At 44.4% G+C, this 12441-nt stretch overlaps 1 protein-coding gene across 1 annotated transcript in view; it reads right to left on the bottom strand.

Annotated features, from left to right (window-relative positions):
* Positions 1–494: 494 nt before the first annotated feature.
* The window catches only part of RRM1 (ribonucleotide reductase M1), a 17891-nt gene continuing 5944 nt past the window's right edge, over positions 495–12441 (bottom strand). The window contains exons 6-18 of the mRNA XM_009890834.1: positions 11295–11457; positions 10552–10693; positions 9844–9927; positions 9027–9188; positions 8348–8427; positions 7669–7870; positions 6448–6597; positions 5234–5455; positions 4750–4826; positions 3646–3781; positions 2300–2395; positions 1251–1439; positions 495–923 (exon numbers count right to left, since the gene is read on the bottom strand). Coding sequence (XP_009889136.1) covers positions 735–923; positions 1251–1439; positions 2300–2395; positions 3646–3781; positions 4750–4826; positions 5234–5455; positions 6448–6597; positions 7669–7870; positions 8348–8427; positions 9027–9188; positions 9844–9927; positions 10552–10693; positions 11295–11457 — 1892 coding nt within the window. The 3' untranslated portion in view covers positions 495–734. The remainder of the gene's footprint in view (positions 924–1250; positions 1440–2299; positions 2396–3645; positions 3782–4749; positions 4827–5233; positions 5456–6447; positions 6598–7668; positions 7871–8347; positions 8428–9026; positions 9189–9843; positions 9928–10551; positions 10694–11294; positions 11458–12441) is intronic.

The following is a 12441-nucleotide window of genomic DNA, read 5'->3' as shown; positions in this document are numbered from 1 at the left end:
TCAGAACTGAAAAGGAACATTTACCAAACACAATGCTCTGCCCTGTCAGGCTGGATGGAGAACCCCTCTCCAGGTAGCAACACACTTACCACCAGTCTGCACCTTTAAAAAGCTTTTTGGAAAGGGAATAGGAGGGGACAAGGAGAGTAAGAAGTGACGGGAGACGGGTCTTGCTGGCAGATGTGTGCGCACTCCAGCTCTCTAAGCTTAACAGAAATTGCTCCTTTGCCATGACAGACAGCACAGCAAAGCGTACAACACACCTAGCCTAGGGTAGTTTTCCTGCTGTCCTGTCACAGCAAAGGAGAAGATATCAGTCAGGTCTGCTTCTTTCTCTGAAGACACAAGTAACAGTCTTTAGTAAATGAAAAGAATTGCCTGAAGTCCCCCAGACAGATCTTTAAGGTAAGTGTATTAGCACTTTCCCTGTCTGCTCAGGAAAGTCCTGCCCATGGGGTTCAATTTAAGACCATGCAAGAGCACTTATGTTTTCAGGAAGCCCGGCTACTAAAGCAATATAGAAACTTCTTATGCACCCTATCCATACCTGTGCACCAACCCCCAACCGGATGGGGAGGCTACAATATACTAATGTGGTCGCCCCTCCTGCCACAGTTCCAGCAAGCCTCTACGTCCTGAAGTTATACTAGTTATAACTCCGTATATAGTTACGGTAGTTATACTAGGACTCCAGCCAGGTGGAATGGCTTTGCTGGCACTGCAGAGCAGATCCATTAGGAGCCACACATCATACACTCATCCCGGTTCTCCAGGGAGCACACCATGGCTGCTTTATTCCTTTCCTTCTCTTCCTCTTCCTTGGAGGCCTTTTCCCGCTCTCTGAGTTTCTCTTTGTTCAGGGTGAACTGGATGGGGTTAGCAGCCGGTTTTGTCCGTAGATAGTACATGCCCGTCTTCAGACCCTGCAGAGCAAAAGCACGAGTCTAAGAGCTGGAATCCGCTGGAGGCGAGGCAAGCAGTACAGCCAAACTCTGAACGGCTGAGGCCGCCCTCCCTTAGCCCATACCACCGTACCAACCTCACAGTCACATCTAGTAGTAATCAGGATTAACAGGAACAATGCTACAAGCAGCTGCAACTTTATTGTTCACGAGAGACATTCCAGTAGTAACACCAGATTCTTGGAAGGAAACAGCCGTTTACCCTTCTAAGAATCAGAGAGACCACCTTTTCATGAAAGAACTTATCAGCCCGCATTTGCTGCCTCCCAGCCCACCCCTCCCAGATACCTGCTTCCACCCATAGAAGTGCATGCTGGTGAGTTTGCCGTAGTTGGGTTCTGCGATGTGGATGTTGAGAGACTGGCTCTGATCAATGAAAGCTCCTCTATCTGCTGCCATCTTGAGGATAGTTTTCTGGGAGATCTCCCACACCGTCTTATACAGTTGCTTCAAGTCGTCAGGAATCTCAGGTATATTCTAAAAGTAACAGGAAGAGTTGGCCAATGCGGTGTAACCAGTGACTGCCCAAATGTTCATATTTATAAAATCAAATTCTTCACCAATTGCCGAGACTTCAACAATCCTGACTAGAATTAAGGCTTTTCACAGCTGAACCCTATCACTGAATCCAAGCATTCTGTATCTGAAAGCACCCAAGCGTAAAGAAGCCTTACTTGCTGAAATAGGACAGCTGCTTCGGGGGAATTTGAGAGAAAAAAACTGTTTGCAAACAGACTGTTACTGTTTTGTCCTAAATAGTTGGGAAGTCTTACAAGAAGCAGTCCAGCAGCTAGTATGCCTCCAAACTTCACGACAAGTGGGACACACTTTGTCAGCACACATGACTCCAAGCACAACAGTCACAGCAGCATTTCCAACTCCACAGCATAAATGATTCATCACACAGACTCTTCTACACAGAACTTCTGTATCGGGATGTCATATACTCAGTTCCTGTCTCAAGTCTACTCCCTTCTTTGAAATTATCCCTTTATAATCTTTACGGTAATGGGAATCCAAACACTTGCAGAATCTGCACAAAGTAGCACAGCCTGACTCGGTCTTTGTTCTAGCAATAATTGCTAGCACGTTTCCATTGGGCTTCTCGATGACATGGGCACGCTCCAGCAGGAACAAATTACCACCGAGATCTGACACATCCCCTCATATTTCTAATGGAAATGCTACACATCACAGCTTTTCCTCCCCAGGCTACCAAAGTCACTCATGCACAGCAGACCTCAGAAGCGCTGTGTGGCAAGACAGCCCCCAGCCGGCCAGCACTTCCCAGACAAGCGGGAATCCCTGCGCTGTTCCCCCTGGTTTCTCACGCATACCTGGATAGAGCCGTTGTGGGCAATGATTTGGTTTTTCATCTCCTCATTCCACAGCCCCCTCTCTGTGAGATCTTTCAACAAGTGTGGATTCACAACCTGTAAGGGGCAAAAGCCAAGGAATGAAAGCACTGTGAAAGCTATATTGCCCTGCCTTATGCACAGATACAGCTTCCTAGAGGAGGCAAAGCCACCCCAACGTGCACAGGTTTTCAAATGGTTAAACAAGACCTTGTACAGCACTGACGACCTTTCACTCTTCAGTCATCGTTGGGGTGTGCAGGCAGATGGCCAGACTGCACCCAAGGCTAACACAAGAGGGTAGCAAAGGCGAGATGCCGCTGGCCACTGCAGAACACAGAAGGCTGCCTGCAGCACCTGGATGACACCAACCTGGGACTACACTAGTAGGAAAGTAATGGGAGGAGTTCCAGGACTTTACAAATCAGAAAGGGAATTGTAGGGAACTCTCCTGCATGAAGAATGCCAAAAGATGTGAAAGGGAGAGATCTTGGTTTACCAGGGCCACCGATCACAACCTGAATTACTAAATACCGTTATAAACAAACATTAAGACTGGGGTCAGAAGGGGAGAGAACAAAATAGGTGCAGGCTGTTAATTTGGGAAGAAAGAACTTCTGCTTGGTGGGAGTGGGGGTACCTGTCCAACAGCCCTGTGCCTGCCCTACACAGTGGAGCAGGGTCATAAACCCCTTGTTCTGACCTCACCACCCGCGTCTGACTTGATCCTGCAGTCAGGGGGCAATGGAGCGCTCTCCCCAACATCGACGAGGGGGCACCTCTGAGGGGATGGACAGACCAGACCTCCCTAAAAGTTAGATACTCCCTTTGTCTCACATAGAGGTCCTGGCTAGCTCCAGCCTCCAGAACTCACAAGTGTTTCATACTCTTTCCTAAATGACAGACATCTCTGCATCTGTAAAGCTTTTACATGACCTCTTCAGATTTGTGCAGTGCTTCATATACAGCTCTTTCCTCAGGACTGCGCGCAGCAGCACTGTCATTTGAGTTACTCTTCCCATAGCATGAGTGTCCCTTCAATAATTTCACTAATCATCAAATCATCATTCAGTTAGCCAGTATTCCTGCAGGCCATCTTGAGGCCTCATAAAGGTTTTTTCCAGACAAAAGCAGCACTTGTTTACAATTTTGCATATTGCACGATGACTGTTGAGGAACATGCAAAACAGTACTACGACAGCACAGAGTACAAGCCTTCAACATAAACATCTACCTGAATTGAGTTACCAAGTGTGTGGCCTCCGTCTTGTCTTTCTTAGCAGTGAAAGTCACCAAAGACATGAAAACAGAAAAGCTGCCTGGCTTACCTGAAACTCTCCAGAGAGGACTCTGCGTGTGTAGATGTTGCTGGTGTATGGCTCAATGGATTCATTATTGCCCAAGATCTGAGCAGTAGAAGCAGTTGGCATGGGAGAAAGGAGAAGGCTGTTTCTGACACCGTATCTAGCAACAATAGTCAAGAGTTAGAAACCTTCAACCAAGTGAGACAAGACAGAGAAGACCCAAGAATAGCACAGTTTCCATACTGTCTGCGAGGAGCTAAGAGGGCCAGTATAAGGAACTCTCAGCTCACACTCGGAAATCTCACCTTCTCGGGGTAACCTGCAAACCCTCAGATTACCTGCAGTAAGAAGAGGGAAGCTCCACTAAACTTGTAACATGGGTAAACATGGAAGCATAACTGAACTCTTTGTTATTTTCATGTTTAATAAGAGGGTTTCCCAAATTATCCAGTCATCAGAAAGGAGGCATCGAAAAAAAATCTGTCAGGCATTCCACAACTCCACAGCACTCAGGGAAAACCAAAACGAACAGCCCATGAAGAGCCTGAGACTTCTCCATACACGAGACAGTAGATGCATCTACTAAATTCAAAAATTAGACCCACACAAATTGAGTAAATTCATTACAGGCACTTCACGCTTTAACGATTCCTGTCTTCAGGATGTTCAAGGCTCATCTGCTTTGCCCTGCCAGCGGGGAAAGATTTTCCCTGCAGGCTCCATCTCACTCATCACTACGTTTGTGTAACTGGAACACAAACCATTCTGCTGATGCATCCAAGGTGAAGTAGGAGCTCAGCTAAATTAGAGTCTAGGGGGTGGGGTCTCTCTGCCTTGTAGGAACAAAAATGAAAGAAAACCATCCGCAAACAGTTTTGAAGGAAGATCTACTGGGGCGGGGGGAAACACATAGGACCATTTTCACGCTTGCGCCTTATCTTTTGTTTTTAGGCAGCTAGAACATATCAAATGTATTTTACATCTAACACAGTTTTGAAGGAAGATCTACTGGGGCAGGGGGAAACACATAGGACCGTTTTCACGCTTGCGCCTTACCTTTTGTTTTTAGGCAGCTAGAATATATCAAATGTATTTTACATCTAATACAAACTGTGCAAGACTACTCACTTAGCAATCTTCTCCTTTAAAGCCTTCCAGTCCCAGAGATCAGACGGGGTGACATTCCACATGTCATACTGAAGAATCTGAAGAACACATGTGTAGTCCAAATTAGACAGGGCGCTCTTTTCTCCATATTGTATAGACCACATTCTAAATTGACCGGTTGTTCCTATTAACTGTTCTCTACAAGTCAGCCTCACTAAAGCTCCTGTATCATTATCTTACAAACACTCAATCTTTGTGCTAAAGGGGACAGCCAGCACAGGCCGAGTCTCGTTTTTCTTTTATTGCCCTCTGCACCTCAGTTTAACTTACGCATTTCTTACTGCACGTAAGAAGCCAAACTGATGGAGGAAAACTCGAGCACCATTTGTACTGTTGCAATATTATCAGCCTAAGGTGTTTCAGCCATACATCTCCTGTATCAAAGACCAGGCACAGTCAGATTTCATAGCTTTGGCTCTGACACAGGACAGTCCCTGGTACTTACTCCTTTGCTGACAGGAGAACCCTCATACGTTTCATACGGTCCCTGCTCCTTGGCTAGTTCACAGCTGGCTTCCAAAGCACCATAATAAATGGTCTCGAAAATTTGCTGGTTCAAGCGCTGGGCCTCGGGACTTTCAAAGGGGTACCTCATCAAGATGAAAGCATCTGCCAGGCCCTGCACACCAATGCCAATGGGACGATGGCGTCTGTTGGAGCGTTCAGCCTGCGAGGCATTCAAGCAAAGAGAATAATTACCTGTAGCAGAACTAGAGAATCACAGAATCAGTTCGGTTGGAAAGGACCTCTGAGAGGAATTTTCATCCATACTGTTGCCTTAACTTTTATGTGCCATCCATTCCACTACAACAACCCACCTTCCAATTCTGCCCAGTTCCCCACTGTTTGCTGTTTGGTGGGGCAGGAATTTGAGGACCCACATTAATTTTGTTAGAAGTGATCATTGATTTTAATTGCTCAAACTGACACACAGAGGGAGCCGTGATTCAGAAGTGAACGCTAAGCACTTTCTGAAAAAAAAAAAAAAACAAAACAAAACAAACAAAAAACCCCACCAAAAACACAAAAAACACCCCACAGGCCTGTGAAGGCATTAAAACTCATGCATTCAAATTGTACACACCTGATCCTCATCAGGTTTGGCTTCACACTTTGGGTATTTGCTTACTTCCTCCTCCAATGCCCAGCTCTGCCGCTTGCCTTTCTATGTTCTTGCAATGCAACAAACGCCACTCCTGTCTCTCTTCAAGAACTACCAACCCTCTCCCCACTTTCCTTCCAGAAAGCTGTCTATGCACCCTCCCAAAAATGCATAAAAACAAAAAATCAAGACTCAGTTACTCTCTTGTTCTCTCTGTTCCACTTTCCACTCTACTCCTAGCGCTGTTCTGTGCTTTATGGAAATCCACACACATGAAAAAAATCCAACTGCAGAACCATCTCAAGCGGGGGCTTTTTCTACAACTGCTTCACTAAGGAAATGCTCCGGGTTGAAGCTTAAGAAGCCACTAACAGCGGGTCACATCTGCAAACAGGTAGCTAATGGAACTTCCAACTATTAGCCAAAACAGGTTTACAAAACCCCTCGCTGGTTCCTTCTGCCCAAGACTGAACTGGGTTTGCTACAGAACAACAGGCCCTTTGTCGTCAGACTCTCAGCATGCCTCCAGCCCCGTACCAGCTCCGCACAGCACTCACCTCTGGCACTGGGTAGTAGTTGATATCGATGATTTTGTTCAGGTTTCGGACAATAACTTTAGTGACCTCAGCTAGCTTCTTGAAATCATACGTATGCTCTGAAGTGACATACATGTTCAGGGCTATAGAGGCCAAATTACAAACTGCAACCTGTGGAGAAAGCACAGTGAGAACAGGCATGCCAGCCAACACCCCATGCAAAAACCATAATCTCAGTCCCAGAGCACGCTCGCTATCCAAACTATATGGAAACAAAGAACCAAGCAACATACGAGGCTGGAAAAATGCACTCCTCATTTCTCTGCTATCTTATGAGTTGCAAAAAGGTTATCAACAATTCAAAACATTTAGCAGATATCAATACCCCCTTAAAAATTCAGTTCTCTGGCTTGGTCAATCCTGTTGTCTGTAAGCCATCCTTCCAGAAACTAAGGCTAACCATTTCTTGTGTTGCCAGAACCAGTAGCTGATCTCAATGAGATTCAGACTATATCAGGGCATTTTTTTGAACAATTTTTTAACACTAATACTATTTCCAACCCCAGGAGAATTGAAACAAGTAAGCTAAAATTTCTTGTGCAGTACAGGCAGGCAAGATGGCTCTCCACCTCTTCTAGACTACTCAGGACTTTATGAACATGCCAAAGAGCATGAGCTAAAGAACAACTAGTGGCTGCTCAGGCAGTAGAAACTGATAGGTTCAATTACAACAGCCTCAAGAGCTTTACCACACTAAAACTGCCCATGCTGTATTAGCACTAACTCATTTCTGTGTCCTTTCTTCACCTTTGTTAGTAATGCTGCGGCCCAAACAAAGCACATCCATAGAGCACCAAGATTAGGGTAGTACACAGGGAACTCGGGGGGAATTGATACTGAAATGTCAGTCTTGGGGTAGGAGAGGTATGGTTTTACTAAACCACTAGCCAAAGAGATGCGTACATCAGCTACCAGCAAGCCAAAGAGCTTACTTCTCCCTCAAGCTTTCGGAGGTTCACTTCGATGGGTACCTTGTTTTATATCAAATCCTCCACGGGAGTTGGAAGGGAGGGGACACCCACAAGTGCAAAAGCTCAAGTCAGTGCAAAAGCTCAAAACATCCCCAGAATTTTTTTAGCTACCTGTTCCCTTCCCCAGCCAACACTCAGACATAATCTAGGAAGCTGCAACAGGAGCAGTCACAGCTTTCCTAAATGCTACACACTCCTGTTCTCCACTTACCTCATCTTTGCTGGTATATTCCACTATTTCTGTACACAGATTGCTGCATTTGATGGTCCCCAAGTTCTGCTGGTTGCTCTTCCGGTTGCAAGAGTCTTTGTACAGCATGTACGGTGTGCCAGTCTCTGTCTGAGATTCAATGATCGCGTACCAGAGCTGCTGGGCCTTCACCACTCGGCGGACACGGCCTTGCTTCTCGTAACTGCAACAGGGCGCATGCTGCTTAATAATTCCCCGGCTCTCCAAAAACAGCAGTGAAAGACAATCATTTTTAACACAACATCAGGTTCTTAGGCGGGCAAGACCCCATTCACTTCTGAACTGTGTGAACTCTGAACTGTTCTTGTTTAAAGGAAATAGAAATCTTTCACTACAACATCCTATACAACTCGTTCAAAACAAAGCCTTCGACCGTTTTAAGCAGGGATCGCTTCAGAATTTCCCTCTAATAAGCTAAAACAACTGTTCATACATAGTTCTATCTTGAGCAGGTCGCAGCCTGAAGCAAACAGTAAGCTGACATTCCCCATCTTTGCCTTTTTATCCATCTGATAATGGAACTCACTGACCACTCATGAGCCAACACCACAAACCTGTGCTTTGGCTGCCAGATACCACACAACAAGGGCAGTTCTGTGAATGGATGATCACTGCTTAAAAATCCATTCACTTTTCTTACCTTTCATATAGTTTCTCAAATTCCTCTCCCCAAACCTCATCTAGGCCAGGACACTCATTAGGACACATTAAGGACCAGTCCTGTAAAAGAAGGAAAAGATTTTCTCTTGAATATTTTTAGGCACCCTGTTAATTAGAGGCATTCAACTTCATCAGCAGATCCTGCTGTAAACAGGAACGTGCAAACTACACCTCCCATCCTGAAAAACTAGGAACCAACTCTGCCAGCACACAGGGGCAAGATGCTTATCAGACTAGTCAGATTTATTTAAAAATTAGTTATACAAACGTTTATGACCAAATCGCATTTTTACTCTTTAAATGACTGGTTCTCAAGCTATAGCCCATTTCAAAGCAAATACAGGCAGTCACATGAAGATCAATTCCTGAGATTTTTGATGCTTTAAGGAAACTCCAGAGTGAAAACTGAACATAATACTATCAAAACATAAGTCATGGGCTATAAGATAAAGCACTGAAGCAAAATCTCACTGGAGCTCTCCGACTCCACTCTCTACCTGCACAGCCTAGTTCTCAAACAAGGCGCAGAAGTTCTTTCAGGAAGTTTGCTTCCTTTGCCGCTGGGAAGACAGCTCTGCAACCCTTCATGAACCCCATCCCAGGGCTCATCACCTGTTTCTCCATCAACAGACCTATTCTGTACCAATCGAGCTTCTTACCTGGTTGGTTTCAACTCGCTTCATGAAGAGATCAGGAATCCAGAGGGCAAAGAAAAGGTCTCTGGCTCGCTGCTCTTCTTTCCCAGTGTTCTTCTTTAAGTCAAGAAACTCAAAGATGTCCAAATGCCACGGCTCCAGGTAGATGGCAAAAGCCCCGGGTCTCTGATACATAAAATATAGTCAAGATCAGAACAAATAGCCCTTAAAAATTAAATCTCCTGCACTGCTCCCAAGTGCACACAATACCCTAAGCTAACTGGAGCTTAGTTCTATAGTCTCGTTACGGCGATTTCAATATGCTTTCTTGCATTACTGTTGCTCTCACTTACTGGAACTTGGCCATGTTACTAGTTCCAGATTCTCAATAAAAATTATTTAGTACCAAAAATGTATTTCTTCTGTGCAAACATGAGCTTGACAAATCTTAGATTTACTTACTAAGGTCATGCCTCCATTGACCTCTGGACTATGTTAAGACAAAGGATACAGATCAAGAAGCTTTCTGCAGTCGTATACCTTAATTCACTATAGGGCATTCAAGGAGTGACTGATAACCAGTGCAAGAGGCTGATCTAACGTGTGCATTCCGTGCAGCAGACATATACCAAAAGATATACCTGCATGATAAAATGCATAGTGAAAGGGGAACAACAGAATATCAACAAGAAGGGGAGAAAATGCCCTCTTTTAATTATGTGCCACCTACAACCACTTCATCAGCTCACTGATGTTACTGAGGCAATCTTTCACAGACGTGGAACCTCTCCCTCTGACCTGAGGTTCCCTTCTCAACCCTAGTTTAATGGAAAGCCAGTACCTTGTTTCCACCTTGATCCACATAGCGGGCAGTGTTGTTGTAGACCCTCAGCATTGGAACAAGCCCATTGGAATTTCCATTTGTCTGCAGAGGCACAGGAAAATCATCAATACTAAAAAGCAACTGCCTGAAGAGATGTGCCTACATTTTCTGTATGCCTTTCAGCAGTCTGCAAAACTCTTATGCTGAAAGCTAGGAACTGACCACCCCTATCAGTTATTTGGCAGCCCCTTCCCCCACCTTTTTTGTAAATAGACAAAAATGTGTCAGCTACTGGTCCCAGAATTAGTAAAATGTAACTCCTAACTTCTTTCCTCTATGTTATGTAAAGGCTTGTAGAGTTACATACACTGTGACAAAAAATCAAACACACATCCACAGATGATCTTAAGGAGTTAGACATACAAAAAGGAAAAGGGCTAACGCACAGGTCTCTGAACATATTCCTAGGTTGCTAATACCTAAATAACTTGGAATTGTCTGATCAAACAGTGGAATAAGATCCTCGTTTTGGAAGGACTTCCATTAGGAAGCCAAAACACCAGGGAAAACCAGCCTTTTTGCCTTAGAGCATTCTGAAAAGGGAAGGACTACTGAGTTGGACTGCTGTGTTAAACTGACTCAGTAGAAGCAGCATTGATTTGGCAACTGAAATATAGACATTTCCTGAAGGTTAACCTCTGCTGGGAACACCATCTGCACGCTTACCCCAGCGATATAGCTGCCTGTGGCTCGGATACAGCTCACAGCAACGCCAATCCCACCAGCAGACTTTGAGATCAGTGCACACTGCTTGAGGGTGTCATAGATCCCCTCAATGCTGTCATCCTTCATGCACAGCAGGAAACAACTAATGAAAACAAATAGCTTTAGCATACAAAGATTAAAACAAAAAAAAGTAACTAAGTATTTCACCAGGGCTGCAGAGAAACAACAGTAAATGCTGAATTTTTAGCATGCTATGCAAAGCAAATAAATGAAGCAAAACCACAGGCTGCAAAGTGGAATAAAGAACAGTTTTAGAAAACATCACAAGCAATAGTTGTATTATTGATACCTGTTATAGCAAAGCAAAACATTTTTTTAAAATTGTATCAATTATGCTTGCTACTTTTAGCATATTTTAGAAAACAATTACTAGGATTCATCTTGTAATCTACAGAAGACTGCATATAAGCAACTTTTAAATAACATATAGCCATGTAAATATTTCCATTAGCTTTAGAAGCTTACAGAAACCTGTGTATTTTTCCCCCAAAGACTACACTAGAGATGAAGTTAAATTTGACAGCAGCTTCTCAAAGCTTTATAAAACAATCACAGAAACACAGCTACTATTTTTAGAAGTTGTGAAATCATTTCATTGAAATCATTTCATTTGATCAGATCCTATCTCCCAAATTGTATCTTCGTCCAGTTATGCATTCAGCAAACTCAAAAGCCAAAGGTACCTGGAAAGCTGAGGCCGGTTGGTGCCTGCGTTGAATAACGTGGGGGAGGCATGGGTAAACCACCTTTCAGACAGAAGATTGTAAGTTTCAATTGCAGCTTCAATGTCATGTTTGTGGATCCCCACCGACACTCTCATCAACATATGCTGAGGACGCTCAGCAACTAAACACAAAAAGCAAAGGGGGGAAAAAAGGACGTCAGTGTGACATTTACCATTGCTACAGACAGATATAGAGGTCATCGCAATAAGCTACAAACAACGTGCCGTGGGCCACTTGACAACCATAGCTTTCATAGAATCACAGAACAATTCAGGAACCTCAGGAGATCTCTGGTCCAGTCTCCTGCTCAAAGAAGAGTCAGCTAAGAGAATCACACCAGTTTGCTCAGGACTTTATCCAGTCAGGTTTTGAAAAACTCAAGGACAGGGACGGCATAATGCCCCTCAACAACCTGCTACAATGCTCGATTGTTCTCATAGGGGAAAAAAAAGCCTCACCTGTACTAACAGCTAAAATCCAAAAAATATCCAATCAAGCATCCACTTGCTCTCTGGGTTTATTATATTGCAATTAACCTCTCACCCTTCTGGTGTCCTGCAATAACTGACACTGATAGTGGAGTAGCTCTTTCAATTTAAATTTATTAAAATGTGCTTAGCATTACAGAACAAGTTACCAGCTGGACAGGAACCACTTCATCTTCTAAATCCTAGATAACACGCAGCTTTCAAAGCACTGGGGTCCTTAAAACAGACAGGTAAAGCACAGTTGTCCAGGTCACGCTGCCAGTATTTGGAACACCCAAGTAAACTTGCCACAGTGCAACTCTTTAATGATCAACTGTTTTTCCTGCAAGCGTACCAGTGCCACCATAGATGCTACAGTCTTAGCCTAGGAAAAGAATTTGCACATGACCACAGAACACTTACTACAAACGTGTTGCTATTTTTCTACACCAGTACTCAATGTTCTCACTGGAATCATAGAATGGTTTGGGTTGAAAGGGACCTTGAAAATCATCTACTTCCAACTGGACACCTCCCCCCAGCCCAGGTTGCTCCAAGCCCCGTCCAACCTGGCCTTGAACACCTCCAGGGATGGGGCAGCCACAGCTCCTCGGGGCAACCTGCCCCAGGGGATCACC

The sequence above is a fragment of the Charadrius vociferus genome, unplaced genomic scaffold (assembly GCF_000708025.1).
Source record: "Charadrius vociferus isolate BGI_N301 unplaced genomic scaffold, ASM70802v2 scaffold138, whole genome shotgun sequence".
NCBI classification, from domain to species: Eukaryota; Metazoa; Chordata; class Aves; order Charadriiformes; family Charadriidae; genus Charadrius; species Charadrius vociferus.
Note: the sequence above shows the minus strand (reverse complement) of the source record. Positions and strands in the feature narration are given on the sequence as shown.